This window comes from Tiliqua scincoides, chromosome 8 (assembly GCF_035046505.1).
Source record: "Tiliqua scincoides isolate rTilSci1 chromosome 8, rTilSci1.hap2, whole genome shotgun sequence".
Lineage (NCBI taxonomy): Eukaryota > Metazoa > Chordata > Lepidosauria > Squamata > Scincidae > Tiliqua > Tiliqua scincoides.
In genome coordinates this window covers 53,975,631-54,000,342 of record NC_089828.1, presented here as the reverse complement: position 1 = coordinate 54,000,342, position 24,712 = coordinate 53,975,631, and the positions used below count along the sequence as shown (strand labels likewise).

Genomic DNA, 24,712 nt, shown 5'->3' with positions numbered 1-24,712 from the left:
TACTCATGAGAACAGCACACAAACGTGGACAAATATTTCTGTTAAATGCAGACTTTGGATGCAGGAGGCTTTACTGAATGATGTTATGGTATAAGGATTGTACACTTTTTATTCCTTTGAGAACAGGAGGCTTTGCTATGTTTATTTTTCACATTTTTATACTGCTGTTCCTCCAAGCTCAAGGTGGTGTACATACCACAGTTCCTCCCCTCTTTTCTGTTCTCACAACAACCCTGCAAGGTATGTGAGGTTGAGAGTGACTGGCCCAAAGTCACCCAGGAAGTTCCACGGCTGAGCAGGGATTTGAACCTGGATCTTCCAGGTCTAAGTCCAGTTCCAAAACCTCTACACCAGTATTTCTCAAACTGTGGGCTGGGACCCACTAGGTGGGTCGCAAGCCAAATTCAGGTGGGTCCCCATTCGTTTCAATATTTTATTTTTAATATATTAGACTTGATGCTTTCCTGGTAAGTGACTGACTGCATTTGGGGAAATGTCACAGATCTGTACGTTTAACAGGCTACTACGCTTTCAACAATGATAGTCAATTGCTGGGTAAGTGTGGGTAGGATTGCGGTCTAGGATTGTTAAAAATTTCCCTGCTTGATGATGTCACTTCAGGTCATGACATCACTTCTGGTGGGTTCTGACAGATTCTCATTCTTAAAAGTGGGTGCTAAAGGAATGAGAACCACTGCACGACACCGTCCTGACTCTCAAGCACTTTGCTAGCACATCCTCAAAGTTGTCCGGCGGCAGTTTCCCAAGGTTTCCACCATGGGTCATTCCCATCTCTGCATGGGGACACTGCCAGCGATTGACCCTGGAACCTTCTGCATGCAAGGTAGGTGCTCTACTGCTAGGCTATTTCTTGCCACCTCCTCCCTTTAAAAAAACAACACAAAAACATTTTTACCCTGCCTAAAAATTTATATTTAAAAATACTAAGTGTGCTTACACAACTCACAAATAAACACCACTGAAACCTTTTGAAAAATACGAAGCAACACAGAAGTGTGGGTTAAAAACAATATCTGCAGGTAATAGCACCACCAAATCAATGATTGCTTAACATTTTAGAAGGCCTGAATAATCAAAAATTATATCCAAAACATCTGGTATGCTAAGATAGACTGCCTCTGGACTCAGAAGTTCTAATCCCAACCATTTGTGGTAGCAAGAACAAAAGAAATGACCCTGATCTGGACAAAGGTCCATATAACACTCTGCTTCTCCCACTGAACCTCCTGAGCTAGCTAGCACTGAACCTCCTCTGGCATAGCTAGATAGGGTGCAAAGCACTGAGTTTTGAAAGGTGCCTCCCCACGATGTGCAAGCAGGGCCACCCCCTCCCCTTCGGAGCCATTTCGGTTGGGGGAGCAAAACGGAGGCATAACGCCCCCCTGCTAGCTATGCTACTGCACCCATGAATCACATCAGCCCACGTGGGATTTGCAACCACACTTTCACTCCAACCCAAGAGTTTAATCTGTGGGAAATGCCACACTAGCCTGTCGCCGTCCGTCATCTTTCATCTCACCGCCTCTTATGACTCCAAACCCACAGATATGGAACAACCACCTGGAGTTTGGAGTTTCCAACCATAAGTTCAAAATCCCACATACAAAACTCCAAATTCACAAATTAACAAGTGGAAACGGTACCTGACTTATTCCATGGGGGAAAAAACACTCACAGATATGGAAACCCATGTGGGTTCTGTCTCCAAATGTGGGAAAGGCCCAATTTCCATAGGTTGTGTTTTTTTGTTGTTTTTTGCAGATTTGATCTGGGCCTTTGTTACACCATCTCACACTACCATCAACAAGTCACAATCCTCTATAGAACTGCTGAATCGCTGCAAAACCTCAAGGCCTTTATTATCTTCCAAAAATTCCAACCTGTAAGACGCGTACAGCACAAATCAGAAGCAGAGATCAGCATGAAACAAACAAAAAAAATTCCATATTTCTTGACTAGTATAGCTGTAATTTTGTTCCTGAGCATCAAAGCGGCACATAAAACATTACAGTTTCAATTCAAGCCAACTTCGTTTCCGCATGTCACATCTAAAGGTCTCCAAACACTCACCCCACACTCATTTTAAAACAAGTTTAGGAAATTATTAACATCAGAGGTGGGACCTACTGTATGGCTTTGGGGCTCAATCCTCCCTCTGCTTCCTCTTGTATGACTGTTGTAAACATACAGGTGAGAAAGGTGCTCCCAATTTGCTCACCCGGAGCATTGGTCAGAACTACGGCCACCAGTACCAAGGGTTCAGCCTATTCAGGTGGGCCCTCTGATGGACACGGGTCCTCAGCTGATATCTGACCTTTGATGTTATCTCTACTACCAAGACCCACAATGGAATTAATAAGGAGGGCAGAGAACAGCAATTCTGCTGCCAGATCAGTAAAGTCAGAAGGACGTGAAATCCTGGGAATGTCGATACAAAAACAAATTTCTAGCTCTGATTATATTATGTTTCTCCACAGCATCTGCAGAAGGATTTCAAGAGCAGTCACAGCAGCCCAGCCCAGCCCAGCCCACCCCAATGCACAGGAGGATCACACATTACACTACCCCCAGCAAAAAAGGAGGGTGGGTGAGTGATGCAAATAGCTGAAGCTTCAGCTCAGTGGTGCAGACACACTGCAATTTGGTCACTGTTAGTGGGCTAGAGAATCCCATGCCCCTTCTTCCCCCACACATTCTCTTGCATTCCGGGTTCTGCATTCTCCCTTCATCCGCTTCCTGGTTTGCAACGCCTACAGTTTTGTCCTGCTGAAACCAGGGTTCCCAGTTTAGGGTCAGACCTGCAGTTCGGGTAACCGTCATTTACCCAACTGACTCTCTGGTTGGCAACCTTCAGTCTCGAAAGACCACGGTATAAGCCTACAGCACCCAGTAGTCCCAGGCAGTCTCCCATCCAAGTACTAACCAGGCCTGACCCTGCTTAGCTTCCGAGATCAGACGAGATTGGGCATGTGCAGGGTAACCAACTGAGGTGTCATAATAAAACAAGAGCTTGCTCAAACTAGGAAGTGAGAAAAGAGACAGGAAATGGCACATGGGAGGGAAGAGGAAGTGTGCAGGGCCAGAGTCAATCAGTGACAGCTACACCACAGTTTTGGGGTTACATCTGAACCAAGCCACTCGGTTTTTACAACGGTATCAGCACCATTTCTGGGCAAAGATCCAGTAACACTACTGTCAATTTTTCAAGCCCTTCCTCCCTCCCCTTTGTCAGTGCCACCCAGTGGTGTAGCTGGAGGGGGGGCAGAGTGCTCAGGCTGGCAGGGAGCAGGCGGGTAAGCGGACCCTCCCTTCGGAGCCATTCCCAGCAGGGGGAGCACGGCTCTGTTTTGCTCCCCTCACTGGGAATGGCTCCAAAGGGAGGGGCCTCTTGTCTGCCTCGCTGAGGCTCCCTGCCACCGAGTGCCACCGCTCTCCCCCTTGGCTCCCTTATCACCTACCCCCATCACCTCCATTCCAACATTAAATTAAAATTAATTAAATAACTGAATCTGAACTGAACAACTAAATTAAAATGCTGACTCTAGAAAGCAAAATAGACAAGTTGGTGCACCCACGGTTGCATAATTTGTGCAGAGCAACCAATTTATTTCCTCAGTGTCGGATTTCAGGTTGGGAAAAGTCCAGCTATTATCTGTCCCAAAAAGACAGTACAGGGAAGCAATTATTTCTGGAACATCTTTCCAGCATCCTCAACACCCCAGCAAAGCAAAAAGGCAACGAGAAAATTTAGATGATGGCTTGGCGCGACCGCTATTTCAGCCCCGAGGCCACGGAATGAAGAATCAATTCTAAACCACTGGCATTTCCTCACATGCTCGAGTTTAGTCATCACTCACACTCTTGCCTCTGCATTCATCTTCATTACGAAGGGCGTCATTTCATATCAAAACTGGATGAATGACCCATTAGGACGAGGGCCAAACCAGGCCTGTTTGTGCAAATCTGAGTCATTCTCTGATCATGTAAAAAGCCACAGGCAGGAGCAGTGCGTAAATGGTAGGTGGCGGGGAGGCGACATGAGAGCCACAAGCCCCACTGCCTGGCTTGCCCCACTCCCCAACTTGACAAACCGCGCCTTTTCTCATACTCTTCTAAACCCTGACGCTAAGGGAGCCGACAGCAGTGGTGTAGCTAGAGGGGGTGCAAGGTGCTAATTTTGGCAGGGAGCCTCACCACAGCGTGCAAAGCGGCCCCTCCATTTCAGAGCCGGGCGTACGCCTCCATTTGGCTCCCGCCACCCGGAATAGCTTCAAAGGGGAGGGGGAAGGGAAGGGGTTGCTCTCACACTGCAGTGAGGCTCCCTACAAAACTTAGCGCTTTGCAACCCTCTAGCTACACCACTGACTAACAGCACAGGTCTGTTGCCCAGGTCCTCTCTGGCCACCCTGCAATTTGAGCACTGGATGAAAGGTCCACTCTTCAGAGCAGGAGGAACAGCTTGCTAATCCCTTCCCAGTCCATCAGCCAGCTCCCAACAGCCTGCCCCTCCCTAGACATCTTTCTTCCACTGCCAGCTTCCACTATCAGAAGCAAGTCTGACTGGGAGAAGAGAGCTTGCAGAGGGGAAAGGGAAGGGAAAGGATTGTTCTCCCCTCACCTGCTCAACCCTCTTATTTTTAAAAACTCAGACTTCCTGGTTTTATCCCCATACTTTATCCACAGTAGGGGCCAGGCTCAGGTTATGGCATAGGGGGAGGGGGACTTGAACCATTTGTTTCTGTTGCAATCCCAGTTCCAAGACTGTTGTGGATGGCAATGGGAGCTTCCCTCCTATTGCTAACAGCAGTCAACAGTTCAGAACAGGATTGTGGCACCTGGAAAAGCATAAAGCCCCCCACCACAGCTCAATCTGCAGTTCCAAACCAGAGTCACCCACACACACACACACACACACACAAGTTCAAAACCAACAAGATTACGTACATGAAGGGCCACAGTGCTAAAATTAATGTGTAGTTTGATCCTAACTTAAGTGCTACGGTATGGTGTGTTTCCATTTAAAGAAAGACTTTCCCGATACATAGTAGAACCCCTATATCCATGGATTCAGTTTCTGCTGTTTCAGTTATCCACAGTTTACCACAGCCCCAAAAGATGAAATTCCAGAAATAAACTATGCATACGTTTCAAATTGCACACCATTCTGAATAACATGGAGAAACCTTCGCACCCACGATGCATCTCTTCTTACCCACGCTGGCCTGCTTTACTCGTGCCCGCATAGCCACTAGTGTTCTTGCTGTCCACCTGCATGATTGTGGTATTGTTGTGAAAATAACTTTAGGTAGGTATATAAATGAAAAATGACTTATGTATAGGGTACACTACTATTTGAGGTTTTGGACATCCTTGATAGGTCTTGGAATGCATTGCCCATGGATATGGGGAAACTACTATACATTGCTTTCAACACACACACACAAACACACACACACACACACACACACACACACACACACACACAGAGCTGTCCTGTCTATTACACAATCTGAAGCAGGTTGTGTGTAGGATGGCAAATTAGGCAGCGTCCTGTCCCCTCTTCTCTCCTCCCCTTCCTTCTTCAGGAAAGGAAGAGGAGGAGGGTTGGATCTTCACCCACCTGCTGAGCACAACTGACCACAGGACACAGGGGAAGGTTGTCCTTTGTTATCCTGCTCCGGCATTAGGCAATCTTGGCGGCCTTGCACGCACTCCCTTGCTCTCCCCCCCCCCCCAGCTTTCTAAAGAGATGGTGTTGGTCCTACTGTTCTGAAGCAAACTTCGGCTGAACACAAGTGATGAATCGCTTGAGAGGCTACACTTCAAAACATACAGCAGTTTTGCCCCCATTTTCAGGAGATGGCTTGAAGGTTGCTGAAATAACACATCGCTTACCAAGTCTAAAAGACAAAAAAAAAAAATGGAGAAACAATTGGTAAGTCACACCCCTACAAAAATCAGATGAACACACTGTACACATCAAGATGCTTTATCCAAGTCACACCATCTGGGACAGTACTGTATCTTTGGCCTGGTAAGTTCTCCAAAGCCTAAGGCAGTAGGTCCCAAACCGTGCACCATGACACCTTAGGGTGCCATGACACCCTCACAGAGGCATCGGCTCTGGGACCAGGGGGTCCCTGGTGGCCCCTCCTATTGACATTCTTAGAAATAACAAACAATAATAATAAAACCTGCAACTTCAGTTTTATTACTGGATTAGGAACACAAGAAGTCACTTTATACAGTTTCTGACCACTGGTCGGTCTAGCTCAGAATTTTCTACACTGACTGGCAGTAGCTCTCCAGGGTTTCAGATAGGGGTCTTTCCCAGCAATAACTGGAGATCCTGCCAGGGACCAAACCTGGTATCTTCTGTATGAAAGCAAGATCTACCACTGAACTCCAGACCTTGGTTGCAAACTGCCTTGCTACATCATTTTAAAACAAAGAACCAGGCTATAGAGGCAGATGTTCTTGAGGCACAAAAGGCAGCAAAATAACTCCACAACTTTCATACACTAATACAAAAAGGTGAGCAGAAAGAGAGGGCCCTTACTTGATAGGTGGAACTTCATCTATCCTGTTGCCAAGCTGGGATTCATGGGATTTGCTCCGCGTGAGGGTCGGGAAATTAGGAAGCAGCTGGAAAACCTTCCGGCTCGGTGGGGGAGGAGTCCGTGGCGGTTTCCCCCTCTTGAGCTGGGGTGTTGTAGGGGGCGTGATGGTGATGCTGTGAGGAGTCCTGAGGTTTCGTCTCCCACAATGGGTAGGGAAGGCAAAAGACTCCAATAGGTTGTCCACAGAGGCATGAGGAACTTGGCTGGAGGAAAGGTTGTCCAAAGACGGGATGGTGGACACGGAGACGGAACGGGACTGTTGGCCATTGCCCTTCAGCGGAGGAAGGGTGCCAGGCATCCACATGAGTCCCGCAGAGCAGGGCGAGAGTTCAGAAGGGGGCATCAAACTACTGTCCCGGCGCATGTCCGATGTATTCCACACCAGGTCGTCTTTGTATTCTCCACCTGCGCATGGATATTAGAACCTTGGTTAGCATTAACAGAAACAGGGCACTGAATGGTGGAGTTTCCCATGGTCTGTCTTTGATTGGTTTTAGACTAATTAATTAATTAATTAATTAATTAATTAATTAATTAATTAATTAATTAATTAATTAATTACTAACTAACTAACTAACTAACTAACTAACTAGCAGTATTTATATACCGCTTTTCAACTAAAAGTTCACAAAGCGGTTTAATTATAGACTAATTATATGACTTGCCATTTTAACTGAAAAATCACCCTGGGGGTCATACTGAAAAGGTCATCTACAAATCTATTAAACAGAATTGAATTTTTTTTTTTAAATTATAGTAGCTTATTTATCATTAAAAAAACTTAAAGCCTTTAAGCAATAATATATAAAAATGTAAATTAAATCAAGTTTTTAAGTCACAGGTCTGCCTGAACGGTTATCAATGTATGTCAATAGTAAACATTAGCCATAAAATACCTGTTTGAAATGGGGGCCAGCTTTCATAACCCGGTGGGTGATCTGTGAGTATTTATGTTTTACTTGGCTGAGGGATTTATATCCTGACTTTCTCGATTTAAAACAGACACAGAGCAGCTCACAATATACAATAATTAAGATAATAAAACAAAGTAAACCACCAATAAAAATGTATTAGCAGAGGTATAAAAAACAAAAACAAGTTTCTCAGATCTGATTGGATTATAAAGTAAAAGTCAGATGAATAAATAAAAGGTCCAACTGCCATTTAAAAAGATACAATGATGGTAGTCTCTCTCGTTCATGCTCTCGCTCTCTCCAAAAAGCACAGCCTCCAAGGATGATCAAAGACCGTCAGCAGGTTCATAGGGGAATAAGAAGATCTTAAGGTGACCTTGTCCAAGACTATATAGGACCTTGCTCAAGGCTACAAACAATATAAAACAGAACTGGGGTTGGAGCCCCAAACACTAAATATTTGGTACTGAATCCATTTCATTATCCAGATTGTAAGTCCCTTGGGGCAGAGACCAGACCTCTCTTGCTTTGTAAAAAAAAAAAAAATCATGTACATGGATGGCAAGAAGGAAAGAAAGAAAAATTAACATGCATATGCTGTTATATCTCTTTTTGGAAATCTAACATATAGAACAAAGTTCACCCCTCAATGTACTTTGCCCCTTCTGTGCACCCCAAGTATTTTTATTTCCTTCCACCTCTGAAAAGAAGAATACGTTCCCAGTTAAAACAAATAAAAGATTATATTGAGGCAAGGAAAGAAAAGAAGGCTAGGACAACGATAGGTTGAGTATCCATTATCCAGAACGCTTAGGACTGAAAGTGTTTTGGATTTTGGAATATCTGCATGAACATAATGAGATATCCTGGGGATGAGACCCAAGTCTAAACATGAAATTCACTTATATACACTGTGCACACATAGCCTGAAGGTAATCATATACATTGTATTTAATAACCTTGTGCACGAAACACAGTCTGTGTATATCAGGGCAGTTCAACTTCTACTGCTAAGAGGGGCTGTAGTATGCTTGCCCAACCTTGCAAGGGCGCAAATGAAGAAGTAATTGGTGGCGACGTGATGACGTCACTGCCAATTAGTTCCAGGTTCTGAGCTGGGTGGCAGGAGAAACAGGCAGTGGAGAAGGCAGTGGGTGCAGCAGGGTGGGGCTTTTTGATCTTCCTGCTGGGCCATTCCATCTTCTCTTCCACCAAAGGTGAAGCCGGAGCGGTGTGGCAGGGAGATCAAAGAGCCTCTGAAGCAGGAAGAGGGGCTGGGTGCTGCAGGGATCTTGAGGGCCGCCAAAAGAGGCCCCTTGGCCACATGCTGGACCATCCCCAGTGTACACTGAACCATGATTTCTTGTTCTGTTATGAATGCGCCCAAGCTGGCGCCTAAGGTCATGTTATGTCATGTCAGCATTCAAAAAAGTTCTAGATTTCAGAGCGTTCTTGTTTTCAGAATTCTGGATAAGGGATAATCAACCTGCATTGCTTAACACCTTCCCCCCCCCCCCCAAAAAAAAAAAAGTAGAAAAGGATCCCTTGTACCTATCCGAGTGACTTTCCGGAGGCAAGCCAGGGCCCCATTGAGCCGGGAACACTCCTCAGCGCTGGCTCCGTACCTCTTCATGGTGTCCTTTACTTTTGATTCGTTCATCTCCAGTAAGGCATCAAGGGTCAACTCTTCTGGTATCCTCTACGGAGAAGACAAGGAGAGGATCTGAGTGTGGACTATGGCTTATTTGTTCTGGAAAGTTTGTAGGGAAATCTTCCCACCCCCTGGAATTTTGGGACTGGATGAATCACTCCTTGCGGCTGCCACTTGCTCAAGAGAAAGACGACTGAAAGAGGAGCGTGGCCCTGACGCAGCTCATTCAGCCACAAAGAACAGCTGCTTCAGCAGAAATGTTTCAGGGGTTCCCCTCCCCCCGCCAAGCCAAACAAAGAAACAGCGAGAAATTTATTCCCTGTCGGAGGGTTTGGTCACTCTGCCTTTCAAGCAGTGACGAAGCTGAGCGGGAAGGCTGGCTGGCTTTGGAGCGACAGCTACGCAACACTCACCCAAGAGGCAATGGGCAGCATTGTGTGATCTTTCCTGGAAGGGAATCAATGCCAAGAGAGCAATCCAGTCCAACACACCCCAAGCACAAGAGATGCTGTGAAACAACACTGTTGCAAATGAACTTACCTCCTCACTCACTCACTCACTCACTCACTCACTCACTCACTCACTCACTCACTCCAAAAAGGACATAGTGAAACTAGAAAAGGTGCAAAAGAGAGAGAGACCAAAATGATTACTCAACTGGAACACCTCCCTTACGAAGAAAGGCTACAATGTCTGGTGCTCTCCAGCCTAGAAAAAAGGCACCTGAGGGGGGACAATATTGAGACACACAAAATGAAGGAGGGGGTGGATAGAGGGATGCTCTTCTCCCTCTCACACAACACCAGAACCAGGGGACATCCCCTAAAACTAAGCGGCAGGAGAGTTAGAAGAGACATAATAGTTCTTTACCCAGCATGTAATTAGTCTGTGGAACTCCTTGCCACAGGATGTGGTGCTGGCGTCTGGCCTAGATTGCCTTTAAAAGGGGATTGGACAGATTTCTGGAAAAAAAGTCCATCACATGTTACAAGCCGTAATGGGTTTGTGCAACCTCCTGGTTTTAGAAATAGGCTACTTCAAAGGCCAGGTGCAAGAGAGTGGCAGGTGACTTGTTGTCTTGTGTGTCTCTGAGGCATCCTATGGGCTGGCTACACAGGCCACAGCAACACAGCTGTGTAGCTACACACTTGGTACACAGCTGCACACTTGGTAGTTAGGGTCTAGAGCAGGGGTGCCCAAACCTCGGCCCTGGGGCCACCTGTGGCCCTCAAGGACTCTCAATGTGGCCCTCAGGGAGCCCCTAGTCTCCAATGAGCCTCTGGCCCTCTGGAGATTTGTTGGAGCCCACACTGGCCTGACGCAACTGCTCTCAGTGTGAGGGTGACTGTTTCACCAGTGAGGGCTCCCAGTTTCAAACAGTGAGGGCTCCCAGTTTCAAACCAGTTTCAAACAGTGAGACTGTTTCACCAGTGAGGGCTCCCTCCACTGCTTGCTGTTTCACTTCTGTGATGCAGCAGTGGCAGCAAAGGAAAGGCTGGCCTTGCTTGGTGCAAGGCCTTTTATAGGTCTTGAGCTATTGCAAGACCGTCATTCATTCATATAAGTTCCTCTTTAATATATTCATTTATGTAAATTTATTCAAATTTTAAATGTAAATTAATTCTTCCCCCCCCCCCGGCCCCTGACACAGTGTCAGAGAGATGATGTGGTCCTCCTGCCAAAAACTTTGGACACCCTTGGTCTAGAGATCAGGTGGATTTGTCTGATGGGTCTCCAACACTCTAGTCCAGCGCTATCCTCTGCTCCACACTGCTTCTTCTGCTCTGTCTCCCTCTAATCCAGGGGTTGGGAGAAGGAGAGGTTGGGGCATGACCAGGTAAGGAGGGCCATACTCTGTATGCCCCTGAGGCACAAGCTGGCCCTGGATGGCCTCAGTAGCTCTTTAAGGTTAAGAGAGTGAGCTGGGAGTCAGGAAGCCCTAGATCCTTTTCCCTCTGCTGGAAACAAAATTTCCAGCATCTCTCTTTGTAAATACATGCTGCTTTTGCTATAACATTACTAATTAGGGCAGGAGGTCTGGTCTAGAGGGTAGAGCCTCCATTTGCCTGAAGATTAACATCCACAAGGTCGCCAGTTCGAGGCCACCGGCACCGTGCGACCTTGAAGCAGCTGGCAAGCTGCAGCTGAGCTGTTCCATCTGCTCGGAGCGTGGGAGGATGGAGGCCAGAATGTTAAACCAGATCGGAGCGTAACATCTTGAATGTGGTGGTTCTTGAAAGAGAGAACCTTCTTTCAATTTGTAAAAATCCCTGCGTGGATTTAATAAGCCTGCCTGTGTAAACCGCCTTGAATAAAGTCTTGAATAAAGACCAAGAAAGGCGGTATATAAATACTGTATATTATTATTATATTATTATTATTATTATTAAAATTGCAGGTTGTTGCCCCTTAAAAATTGGTTAGACATCCTCTTTGGGGTATTTAAAGTCAGGTATAGTTTCCTACCCAACCTCATCTTCTATTTTTCAAAGTTGCAACTCCCACATTCAGCCGCCTCTCAAACTTTCAGCTTAAAGAGGCTTGAGGAGTTAAAGGCAGAAGCTTTGGAGTCCTGTGCCAAAAAAGAGGAGGAAAGAACTACATACAACCAGACACATCATGCTGGGAGGAAGGAGGGTTCGATTTTAAGCCCAGGCTCACAGCCAAGTCACGAAGCCGAGGAATCGCAGAGCGTTACGGCACACCAGATGATACGAGGACATGAGAGCATGTGCGAGGACAAGTCGGCTGCTTCTAAACCAACCCACCCCCACCCCCCGCCAAAAAACAAGTGGTGAACATGTAGACTTTCTGGAGAACTCAGACAAGCCTGTCAGGGTGACAGAGTTCAAACCAGGAGCCTGAAAGGAGAGGTACCAATTCCTTCCCCAATGCGTCACCGGAGCCATGGGTCAGAGAAAGGAACTGCAGGCAAGCGGGGACACGATCGCAGCCCAGAATCCTCCAAGCCTTGGAAATCAGGTCATCCGAGAGTCAATCCTGTGCCACAGCTTGCTCTATTTCTCCAAGGTCGCTACACTTCCACTGTGGGGGAAGCCCCTCAGCACCTCCTGCCAGGGTCTCCTCAGCAGTAACACAGCAGTGCAGTTAACTATGGCAGAGGTGCTGCAATGGGCCATTTAAGTGGCCCCTCCCACTGGTCATCAGAGCCAATGCTGAGCATTGCCCCAAATGGCGATGGTTCCTCCTCGGCTTCCGTCAACCCAGTTCTTGGGAAGAAGAAAAAAGCTGGTTTTAAGAAAACTTTGATGCCATCTTTCATCCCCATTCCTTACCATAATTAAAATGAAACATGCACCACTGGCAAGAAAATCACATACTCTCCCCATTCACACCTTGGTTTTTCTCCCGACGTCTCGAGTCTGTTTTCCAGATTGTAAGCTCCTTGAGGCAAGAGCTTGCCCTCTAATTCCTTGTAAAGCATCACTACGGATGACATCATCATCATCATCATCATCATCATGTGACACCACTGATAATAAAAATTGATGATGATGATGATGATGATGATGATGGGCCGACCAGCCAACACCGCTTTCCAGCGCAAGTGCAAACCGCAAGCCAACTGTAAATAGGTTTGACCAGCAGTGCATTAATCCATAGTCCCCGCTTTTGTCCAAACCCCCAGAGAACTGGTTGGCCACAGGCAAAAAAATTTTATTAGGGCCAACCAAAATAAACAGGACAAAACTTCAGCCCAGACTGAAAATGGATGATAGGTCTCAAGTCTACGAATTGTGTGCCCTTAAGAAGGATTATACAATTTAAGAATAACAATGCTACTTTGTTTTGTGACTGACCCCTTGAAGCCAACAGGCATAAAAGAGATCCCTCTTTCTTTCACATTAAATGGTGTTCCTGTGTCCACCCTTGGCCATAACTAGAGCCACAGTTGTAATAGATCTCTCTTGCTTTTCAGAATACAGGGAACAGGAGGAGTCACACTCTTTCGAGATAGGGAGGGTGGCCAGTGACGCAGCAAGGTGCTGTTCAGGGGAGCGGTGTTTGGGACCCTTTAGGACTGGGAGGCTGTGGGCTAGGGCAGCCTGGTCTAGGCGTGCAGGAGAACGAGGTGGAATACGGGCTGCACCCTTCAGATTCCAGGTGCAGAAGGCCAGTTTTCGATACTCCTCTGCATACAATGTAAGGTAACAGGTTCTATCCCAGGCATTTCCCAACCGCTACCCTTCTACGTCCGCAGGCAGTTGTTTTTTTTCAAATGTAGGAGAACATTCAGAAAAACATAATGGCCCACTTGTGATCTGAAACGGGAAAGTCCCTCTCATCACCTTAGGATCCTATCACTTCACTTATTGCACTTTGTATACTGCCAGAAAAGTGCAGGCCGGCTTACGAGGTAATTCAAATACACAACACACACAACCTCAGGTCCCTGCCCCAAGAAACGTACAATTTAAACATTTGACATAAGAGGGAGAGAGGGAGAAGAGGAAGACGGTCTTCCCCTGTTTACCCTATGAGTACAGTTCAGTTACAAATACTTAGCTTATGGCCCAATCCTATCCAGGCCTTGTGCTAACAGGATATGCGTTCCGTCAGTGCAAGCCACAGGTCACTGGTACAGCAGCCACAGCAAGAGCACATGACTCATGGCTGCCAACAGATGCTGGGTCAGGTAAACTGGCAGAGGGGGTTTTCCAGGGTTTTCTGGGGGAGAACTAGGGTTGACCGGGGGGGGGGCATGTCGAGGACAGATATTGGTGGCAGCAAACTGACATGGAACAAGTTAAATGGAGATGTTGGCCCTAGGAAAAGTAGCATCACTCATGACTTTCAGTCAGAACCTTAGAAGAGAAATGCAGTGGTACAGCCGGGGGGTACAGTCTCAACTGCTGGTTGACAAAATTATTCTGAAAATACTGGCACTATCAGTACTTTATTCTGTCAGCTTCTCACACAATCTGGTGTCTGAAACAGGTTCCGGAACACACTGTTAGTTCTCGCCGATGGGCTGGATTGCACCCAGAATCAAGAGACAACCTGCTGTTATAAAAATGGGGGTGTAGGAAGAACATGTCTTTGAAAACTTTTCCTCAAGATCCAGCTTGCAGATTAGGGGCGCAATCCTAACCTCTTACGCCAGTGCTTTCCAGCACTGACATAAGGGCAACGCAGTTATGATGTAAGGGAACATTCCCTTACTTTAAGGAGGCCTCCGTGAGTGACACCCAAATGCAGGATGAAGCACACATCCCATTGGCACCGCTATGCCAGTGCTGGAAAGCACTGACATAAGGGGTTAGGATTGCGCCCTAGGCCTCAGTGCACCACAAAAGGAAACTTCTGGATTGCTTTGCAAGGACCTACAGGGTGTGGTTGCCCTATATAAATACGTCCAAGAGTTCAAACCATGGATACAAAACAAGCAAACAAGATTTTTCAAGTAGTCTGCCAAACGCCTGAGAATCACAACTTTGGGATTTATTTTGATTTTTAAGCTTCAAGGATGTAGTCCTCATTGTTGTCATTCTCACTGCCATGAAAATTCCACCTCTGAGACCAACAATTTGATCCCGCTAGTCAAATAAACCAAACCAGTTGACTTAGTGTTATTCTTTCTTAGCAGTAGATTGCTGAAAAACTCTGCCGGGTTCTGCTCTGCCGGGGGTGGAAGAGGGACAGACGATTCATTAATACGGACAGTTCCCCTAGCCACAGAATCCACTCGCCACCATTTTGTTCCCCCTGCCCGGAATGACTCCAAAGGGGAGGGGACGCTTGCACGCAGCGGCGAGGCTCCCTGCAAAACTTAGTGCTTTGCACCCCCTCTAGCTATGCTACTGGCCCAAAGGAACCGCCTGTCCCAAAGCCATGCACCAAAACCTTCATGCGCAGCCCTGTAGACATGAAAAGCAAGCAATGCTTTGCAGGGAAAAAGGTATTATCCATTGGTCTGCATTCTGGCTCCTGCTGAGTGTTCTCAGCAAGCCTGGCAGGCTCTGGCTCCTTAATCGGCATTAGGTCTTATCCAGTGCGTGGCACACCGCTTAAAGATTCATCGAGCCTGCCTACGGGGCCTGCGGTACTAGCAGGCACAGCAAGGAGAGCGCTCGGCAGGACAGAATTAAATGGGCTGAAGGCAACACAATGCTTGGGACAGGAGCCAGTACGGCAGGCAAGCTCCCTCCGCCCAGACGCGCACTCCAGCTCAAGTGAGCTATAATTAGCCCACTGAGTGCACCAATTGACTGAGGCCTAGTTTCACCCAGGGGCTGCAGCTCAGCGGTGAAGCACCTGCTTTGCCAAGTCCTTTGCATTTGGAAAGATCCTCTGCCTGAAACCCTGGAGAGCCGTTGCCAGTCCGTGAGCTAGACAGACCAAGGACTCCCTAGAAGGCAACTTATCTCCAGGTCTGTTTCTGGCGGTGTCCCATTAGCTATATGGGTCATGTCACCTGGCTTGGTGCTCCTCAATACAGAGTCTCCTCCAAATGGGCAAACACCATGGCAGGGAGACTAGTTAAGAGCCTAGCCCAGGGATGTCAAACATAAGGCTCGTGGCCAGCTGTGGTCCGCAGAAGCTCTTTATCTGGCACCACCATCAGCTGCTCTCAGCTGCTGAGCTGGGCAGTCACTGCTGAAAGGGCATCTTGCATGATAATTGGGCTCTCCCACATCTTATCATTTGCAGCTAATAAGTTCTTGGTTGGCAATCCTCAGTCTCGAAAGACTATGGTATAGGCCTACAGCACCTGGTATTCCCAGGCGGTCTCCCATCCAAGTACTAACCAGGCCTGACCCTGCTTAGCTTCCAAGATCAGACAAGATCAGGGATGTGCAGGGTAACAGTTCTTAAGTGAGAAAAAAGTACATGAGCCATGGCACTACGCTAGCTTTCATACATGAGGTCATATGCTGAAAACAACGGCTATCCTTCCAACATGGAACACTGGCTGAAGTGACACAAAGTTGACCATCCTCAACTTTTTGACCATCCTCAACAGCTGACCAAAGTTGACCATCCTCAACGGTTGATGTGACACAAAATGAAGTGACACAAGTTGACCGTCCTCAGTGAGAACTAAGACCGAGATGTTTGTTGCCAACCCCGTAGTCCCTCCCCAGGAATTTAATTTTAGACTGCCGGAGTGGCAAGTTGTAGGGAAAGTATAAGCACAGAAAAGGAGATTATTTTTAAACAATCCCATCGACCTTGAATTGGAAGAGCTCAGACAGGATTTCCAGCCCTCATGACAGGCCATGTGCGTGGACACACACATATATAAATATACACACAAGCTAAGCCCAGTGGGATGGGGAAGGGAGGGGGAGCGCAAGAAATAAGAAGCTTTCTCTAAACAGCCACTCATACCATGACACATATGGGACAGCTTAATAGAGAATTGGTCAACTAGATGCCCAGGAGATTGGGTCAATATGCCTTTTCTCCATGTGGCCCCCACCCAATGGCCCACCAATGCAATCAAGACACTGCTAGCCACTAGATCACAGAAGTTCTGGAAAACCAGCATTAAAAAAAAGTTAAAACACTACATTTGATCTTATTCGTTGCTAGTTGTTTGGCACATATGATTCCACTGCAGCCTGTATTACACTCCCCCCCCCCCCAAAAAAAAATGGTTTCTAAGCCCAATTTGAAGCTTGGGCAGCCACCAGATTTGGAGTCAGCACATTAAATAACGTGGGTTTGTCGCTATTCTTTTAAACTCTCAGTTCAGTTCCGGATCAGAACCCAACTTTAGAAAAAACAGGTCAGTATCCGGTTCTAGATGCTTTGAATCACTTTTGATCCATCTCATGCAGAACACTATCAAATTCTGTGGCTTACAGTGTCACTCTTCTTTACAGTGTCACACTAATTCTTTTTTCCCCCGGCCCCCGACACAGTGTCAGAGAGATGATGTGGCCCTCCTGCCAAAAACTTTGGGAACCCCTGGTCTAGACTCTCATAGGGCTAGATCACTGCAGGTTGCATTGCAATTCTTCAAGTGGAGAGGGAATTTCCAAGCCCTCGCTCCACCCTTAATTCCAACAGGAATTAGGTCCGTGAAGTGCTATGAATAAGTATGGTTAGTACTTGGCCCTGGCTTTGAGTCGCGCACTGCACACTAGCAGTCCCCCACAACATCACCATGCCGATTAAAGAGCTTTTGATTTTGGCTAGCCAGCCAGCAAGCCAGCCTCATTCATCATTCTTGCCAGCAGCGATTAAAATATCCAACCACAAACCAGGAAACAGACTCTTCCTGGAAGCGCTGGAAGACATCATTTAATCCAGCAATCAACATTCCAAATGTATAAAGATAACACATTGAAGAAAACATGTACTTAAAAGCTAAACTTTAGGAGGTATCAACCAATAGAGAGCAACATTTGGGGAGGAGGGAGACCAGACAGGTCAATTTAACTTTCCTCCTCCCTCTGCTCCCAATCTATCAAGGTTTGTCTACACAGCTTGGTCTACACATATGATAGTGGTAGGGTCCAGCATACAGTGGCGTTGCTAGAGGGTGCAGGGAATGCGGGACGCACTGGGTGACACACACAGGGGGCGACACCACTACTGGCCAAAACTGTTAAGATCATGCTTTTTAGGAATAGTACCATCACGTCATATGTCATTTGATGTGTATCTTAACGCAGAATGTAATGAAACAAACAGGGTGGAAATATCTCCAATCTATCAAAAGTTATAGCCCAAAAAGCAGCAGGAGTGGGGCGATGATGCATTGCCACTCCCACCGCTCCGGGTGTTGCCATGCTCACTGCATGGGAGGGGGTCCATCATGGGGATGATGCACTGGCCTCCCGCATCAGATGATGCAAACCCTGGGAGGACACCAGGATGCAGGTCTCTTGTTATCTGGTGTGCTCCCTGGGGCATTTGGTGGGCCGCTGTGAGATACAGGAAGCTGGACTAGATGGGCCTATGGCCTGATCCAGTGGGGCTGTTCTTATGTTCTTAACTACAATTCCCAGGAGGACTTGCAGGTCTCCTGGTGTGCTCCCTGGGGCATTTGGTGGGCCACTGTGAGATACAGGAAGCTGGACTAGATGGGCCTATGGCCTGATCCAGCGGGGCTGTTCTTATGTTCTTAACCCTAGTGACGCCACTGCTTGCAGTAATTTGGATTTCCTTTTCCAGTTACTCCCTGAGCATTTTGCACAACACAATGGACACAAACAATACAGGCCTAGAAATCTGTGGGATTATTAAATCCCATGTACCTGTGATCGTGCATACACCAGTTAACCCATTGGTTCCCAACCTGCGGTCCGTCAACCACAGGTGATCTGCAAGAAGCTGAGAAATGGTCCTTGAGGTCTCAGGGGGGAAAAATTGTATTCTATCACTTCCACCTGAAGTGTCAGCTGTGGCTGCAGGGGGTCCGTTCTCCACACTCTCTGGTAGTCCACTGCGGGAGCACTTGCTCGGGTGACACTTCCCCATGGACCACCAGAGAGGGTGGACAACGGACTGCCCACAGCCAGCAAAAAAAGCAGTAACCCACAAATCTTCTCTATAAATCATAAATATTATCTAATTATTACAAATTTAATTAAATTTTTGTGTGCAGGAGGGTAGGGGTCGCATGTGGTCCACAACGATTCCAATTTTGGCCTCAGTGGTCCATAGGCTCCTAAAGGTTGGAAACCACTGAGTTAACCCCTGGTAACTGGGCAAAGAGGCCCCTTTTAAAGTGGTGGATCTCTTATATTTAGCAGGGGGAGAGCAGTGATCCCTCTTCACCCCAGAACACTGTCTCTTCCAGCGGCTGTTGATGGTGTTCCTACTGCTTCTTTTTCGATTCTGAGCCCTTTTGGGAAAAGGGGTCTTTATTTAATTATAATTCAAGAAAAGCTTTGTGAGCTTCTCTTTGATTGAAAAGTGATATATAAATATTTGCAATAATATATTATTATTATTATTATTATTAATTTTTTATTTTTATTATTTTTATTTTATTTTATTATTTATTTATTTTGTATTTATTATTTTTATTTATTTATTATTTTTATTTTTATTATTATTTTTACTATTTTTATTTTTATTTTTTCTATTTTTATTATTATTAATGCACCATTTGCGAAATTCTTCACCTACCACTCACACTTAGGGAACAATACCTGTCATGTTCAATGGGGCTTACTCCCAGGAAAGTGTGTATAGGATTGAAGCCTTAGAGTGCAATCCTAACCCACTTTCTAGCACTGGCATAGCTGTGGATGTGGGGCATGTGCTGCGTCCTGCAGTTGGGGGGCAGTCACGGAGGCCTCCTTAAGGTAAGGCAACGTTTGTTCCCTTACCTTGGAGTTTCATTGCCCTTATGGAAAGTGGGTTAAGATTGCACCTGCGCAGCGCAATCCTAAGCTGCACTTGGGTCTGCACAAGTCCCTTGCGCCGGCCCAGGAGGATCACAAACATGCCGTAAAACACATTTGCGCCTCCTCACGAGCAAGCTGTGTCGGCGCACAGAGGTGTGCCGGCACACAGAGGCTTAATCCAGCCTCCGTGGTGGCTTGTGCGGTGAGCCTTGCATCGGCCCAGTTGGGCCGATGCAAGCTCTGGAGTAGGCAGGGAGGAAGTGTTCCTGGGCAGGGGGAGGGTGGACAGCTGGCAGCCCCAGCGGCGGGTGGGCAGGGAGCGGGAGACGGGGCTGGGATCCAACAGTTATACCAGATCCCAACCCCCGTTTCCAACGAGTTTGGAGAGGCCTGAATCTGCCCCACTCTCCTCAGACTTGTGCCACCTCTGGAAGTGGCGCGAGTCCAAGAGACCATAGGGGCCTTGCCCAGGGGTAAGGGGAAAAGCTGCGCCGGTTCTGGCCGCTATCCTGCTCTGGATACAGCGCAAGCCTCTTAGCTTGCCTGTTCCAGCGCAGGATAGGACTGCACCCTTAGTCTAACAACTACTCTTAAGAGTCACCTACTGTCTGGGCCAATGTCTGAGTCGCCCTGGGCCAATGTCAAAACATCCAGTGAGAGGAGTACTAATCAGATCAAAGTTAATTTCAACTCAGGCCGGCTTGCAAAGGGTCCAAGCTTGCTTGCATGCTCCACTCATGGTAGTCAGCAGAGCTTCTAAGCCCTTTACGTAATGGGTTTTCTCCACTCCAGCATCTGCCTCTTTGCCTCGCCAACAAAGAGTTAGTTAAGCAGCCATTTGGGGAAGTCCAGCTTGGAGGGGATGAAGAATGGGCCAAGCCAATTTCCCCAAGTGGTAGATGAAGGAAATTATTTTTACGACCTCAAGGACAAAGTAGGTGTGACGGGGGAGTTCCATGAGTGGGCATATTTTTCCTTTTCCGAGGCAGCCACAAGGGCGTCTTCACTCCACTGGGCCAATGGCACCATGTAAAAGGGAATCCAAGCCTTTGCCTCCATTTTAATGCCCCAATTTCAGTGCCACCCCCCCCCTCCATTGCTTTTAGCTGCAGAGGAGAAACTTACCAGAATAACTTTGATTCAAGGGGGATTCAGACTGGGGTCATGATAAAGGGGAAAGGGTTAGCTATCCCCAAACCACTGTGGCTTTGTCTCAATTCAGAATTCCCCGCCACCCCCCACTTTGCCTGTGGCTGCTTTTTGAAAAAGAAAATTACAGGACACCCATGTCACATCAAGTTTGGTCCTCCGATCCCAAGGGCTCCATTCTCAAGGGTTCCTGCTCTTACGGGGTTAGGAGACATGTCACCAATGTCTGAATTTAATCCCTGAAACAAGAAGTTGTACAATTCAACCCTGTCTGAAAGTTCTGCCTTCCCCTACAACCACATCAGTTCATCACAGCTGCAGTTACTGGTCAACAAGAAGCCTGTCTACACTCGCTCCGAGCTACGCTTATTCCACAGATTCCAGGACTGAGCCCCAGCATCGACACCATCATTAAGACACATACCCAGCCAAGCACAGCACCAATTAAGCATCCTCTTGTACGTACAGATCAGTTCTCTCAGCAAGTGTACAATTTGTTTGCCTAAGACTTCTTTTCAGTTAAAAAAAAATTCACAACTTATCACTAGGTTGAAGAACAAGTACTGTAAGAAAAATTAAGCAACAGGACAGGAGTCTGTGTTTGAGGCGGATGCAATAGAAAATTCACAAGTGAGAAACTAACAGGAGGCAGGAAGTTACACAGAAACATTATCTGCAAACAATCCACTCCCGCGATGCACCCTCAGATCTTGCCATGAAAACCAGAACCTCACCCCAGTGTTTTCCAGAGCGGCTCACCCGTCGCCAGGGTCCTTTTGCGGGCTGCGATCTCTCCAAGAGCATGCTCCGGATTGCTCCCAGCTCTCCAACGCGGAAAGCAGACAGTCCGACTTGATTGACTAGAACCCCTGCTACGGAAGTGCAAGGCTAGATCAGGCATGCCGGGGAGAAAGACAAGCTCACGTGCACATGCTAGGAGATTTGCCACACACACACACACAAAAAAGGGCCAGGAGGCAAGAGGTGGGGGAAAGAAGGCTACAAACTGTAGGGCATTATAACTAGGGCTGGCTCATGCACCAGACCAACTCAGGTCACAGATTGGGGCAGGGCATCCATCTCCACCAGCCCACTCATCTCACAGCTCCTTCCACTCCTGAACTGGAAAAAGGAAGCCAGAGGAGTTGTTCAAAAGAGTTTCACTACAAATAGATGGGGCTTATCTACTTGTTTTCAGGTTGTGTTCAGCTTATTGGGGTTCCTTTCCCTTCTTTACGACCAGCAGGCATGAAATTAACCAGCTATGTGCATCTAGTTGAACTGAACACATCTGCTGCCCCTACTTACCCCAGCCTCAATTTCCCTCCCCTTCCTCTGTTGTTACCATGTACCTATTTTCCATATTGTAAGCCAGCAATTCCCAAACTCTTTAGTACGGCACCCACTTTTTAAAACAACACTCTACTGGGACCCAACTAGGTTTATCAGACTTTTAAAGAAGTTCTAGAAAGGAAATAATATTTTGTTTATTTATTTATTAGTAGTAATAACCAGGAAAAAAGACCCTCAAACATTTATCTCCCTATATTTACACATGCTTGCAAACTGCAGGAGCTGAGCTCTTTGCAAGGTACTCAGCAGCTATAATATCTGATTTTTGAATAGCTCAGGGCTTGAAGCAAGTAGAGCCTGATCCTGTGGTCTGTGCCGCAGCTCCACGTCGTGGACCACAGACACAAATGTGCCATTTGCGGGGCTTACCGCCAGGCTCCTGCCAGAGCTAGCCCTGCTTTGGCCGGCGCTGAGCCAGCGTGCGGCGGGCACCCGGGTTCCGCAGCTCGGCAGTCCCCTGGTCCGCCGGGCTGCGGAAGGGGAGATGGGGATGCGGTCGGGAGTGTGGGGGAGGCGTTCCGGGGAGGGGGGAGGCGGGTCTGCGGAGATAAGCTCCACAGGATCCAAGGCGCTTGGGTAGGGCTGCTCGCCCTACACGAGCGCCTTCACTTTAGCGGCGACCAAATGGTCGCTGCTAACGTGAGTAGCCCCATTGCGGGGCTGCTTCCCTTACTCGGGGGAATGGGACAAACGTCCCCTTCACCCAAGCAGCCTCCCGTGGTAGCGCAGGAGGTGCAGGATCCAGCGGGAGCCCTATGTGGAGCTGCTGGGTCCTGGAGCTCCGGGCAGCTCAGGATTGGGCTGCCCGTTAACTGATCTTCCCATCACCCTTCTGGGACCCACCAACAATCAAGTCGCAACATACTAGTGGGTCCCAACTCACAGATTGGGAGCCACTGATGAAGCCCATCAGGCAGGGACTTTTCCCCTCTCCTTCTTTGTATAGTGAAAGGCAGATGGATAGCACTATATTAACAATTGATGAAATGTTCAAAACCTAATATTTTAAGCAATCCACTGGTGAAACTGTCTACAGTCCATTAAATTTCCCCAAAGTCAAAATATAGCATGTCATGAAGGCTGCTTGCAGTGACTACCCAACATGTCAAGAAAAGGTACCCTGCTCTCAAGAGGCGCATTCTTCACTCATGTATTCCAGGACTCAGCCCTGGTTCCATAAAGGCAGGTCTCATCCAGCCAAGCCTTGCCTGAATTAAGCCTGAGTGCTGCGGATTCCATTTCTCACCAGGAGGTGCTAACCAGGTGCACTGCCCCAAGACGCTCACAAAGTGCTCCCAAACAACTCGAGAAAGTGAGCCAAGTCCCAAACTGAATACATAATCCAATATTATGTTATATTATAAAGCAGCTACCACATTTTCCAGACTCACAAAGAGAGTGTGGTCCAACAAGAAGCTGACGAAACATACCAAGATCCAGGTCTACAGAGCTTGTGTCCTGAGTACCTTCTGTACTGCAGCGAGTCATGGACTCTCCGCTCACAACAGGAGAGGAAACTGAACGCTTTCCACATGTGCTGCCTCCGACGCATTCTCGGCATCACCTGGCAGGACAAAGTTCCAAACAACACAGTCCTGGAATGAGCTGGAATCCCCAGCATGTATGCACTGCTGAAACAGAGACGCCTGCGTTGGCTTGGTCATGTTGTGAGAATGGATGATGGCCGGATCCCAAAGGATCTCCTATGTGGAGAACTCGTGCAGGGAAAGCGCCCTACAGGTAGACCACAGCTGCGATACAATGACATCTGCAAGAGGGATCTGAAGGCCTTAGGAATGGACCTCAACAGGTGGGAAACCCTGGCCTCTGAGCGGCCTGCTTGGAGGCAGGCTGTGCAGCATGGCCTTTCCCAGTTTGAAGAGACACTTGGCCAACAGTCTGAGGCAAAGAAGGAAGGCCCATAGCCAGGGAGACAGACCAGGGACAGACTGCACTTGCTCCCAGTGTGGAAGGGATTGCCACTCCCGAATCGGCCTTTTCAGCCACACTAGACACTGTTCCAAAGCCACCATTCAGAGTGCGATACCAGAGTCTTTCAAGACTGAAGGTTACCAACAACAACAACAACAACAATCCAATATTATATACTGGAATATTACAGATTGCATATTATAACCCATGATGCATAATCTAAAGCCACAGTGACCTGCGGGGAAGTTCCTTCCTAACTCTCAAGTTAGACCGAGCAAATCTGCTGATCACCTCTAACAGAGAGGCCCACAATCTTTCTCCTGTGTGTGTTTGAAATCCAGACCATTAGTGATAGTCACAACACCTATCCAGATGGGTCAGGCATACCTGCTGCCTTCCAGTCACCCCCTCCCAGAAGCAGCTACATACCACACTCCACCCTGCAGCACCAAGTCATCCTCCCCTTACACCGCTAGCTCCGCTAGAGTAGCCACTTTCAACTGCAGTGCCGTGCCACACTGGTGTTCCGTAAAAGGTCTGCAGGTGTGCGGTGGGAGTTTGGACCACAGCAGTTGAAAATCTCAGCTCCACCAGATCCAGAGCCCCATGTTGGGCCACGAAGCCCGACACAGGGCTCCTTTATTTGGCGCCGGTTAAAGAGCCGCTGCAGAATTGAGTAGCCCCATTGTTGGGCTACGTGCTCAGGATCCTATGGTAGCTATTTTGGTGTCACGGGAAGCCCAC

At 47.6% G+C, this 24,712-nt stretch overlaps 1 protein-coding gene across 1 annotated transcript in view; it reads right to left on the bottom strand.

The window, feature by feature from the left end:
- The window catches only part of KSR1 (kinase suppressor of ras 1), a 109,020-nt gene that overhangs the window by 25,567 nt on the left and 58,741 nt on the right, over positions 1-24,712 (bottom strand). The window contains exons 3-5 of the mRNA XM_066636627.1: positions 9,107-9,254; positions 6,581-7,046; positions 6,382-6,386 (exon numbers count right to left, since the gene is read on the bottom strand). Of these exons, the coding sequence (XP_066492724.1) occupies positions 6,382-6,386; positions 6,581-7,046; positions 9,107-9,254 (619 nt within the window). The remainder of the gene's footprint in view (positions 1-6,381; positions 6,387-6,580; positions 7,047-9,106; positions 9,255-24,712) is intronic.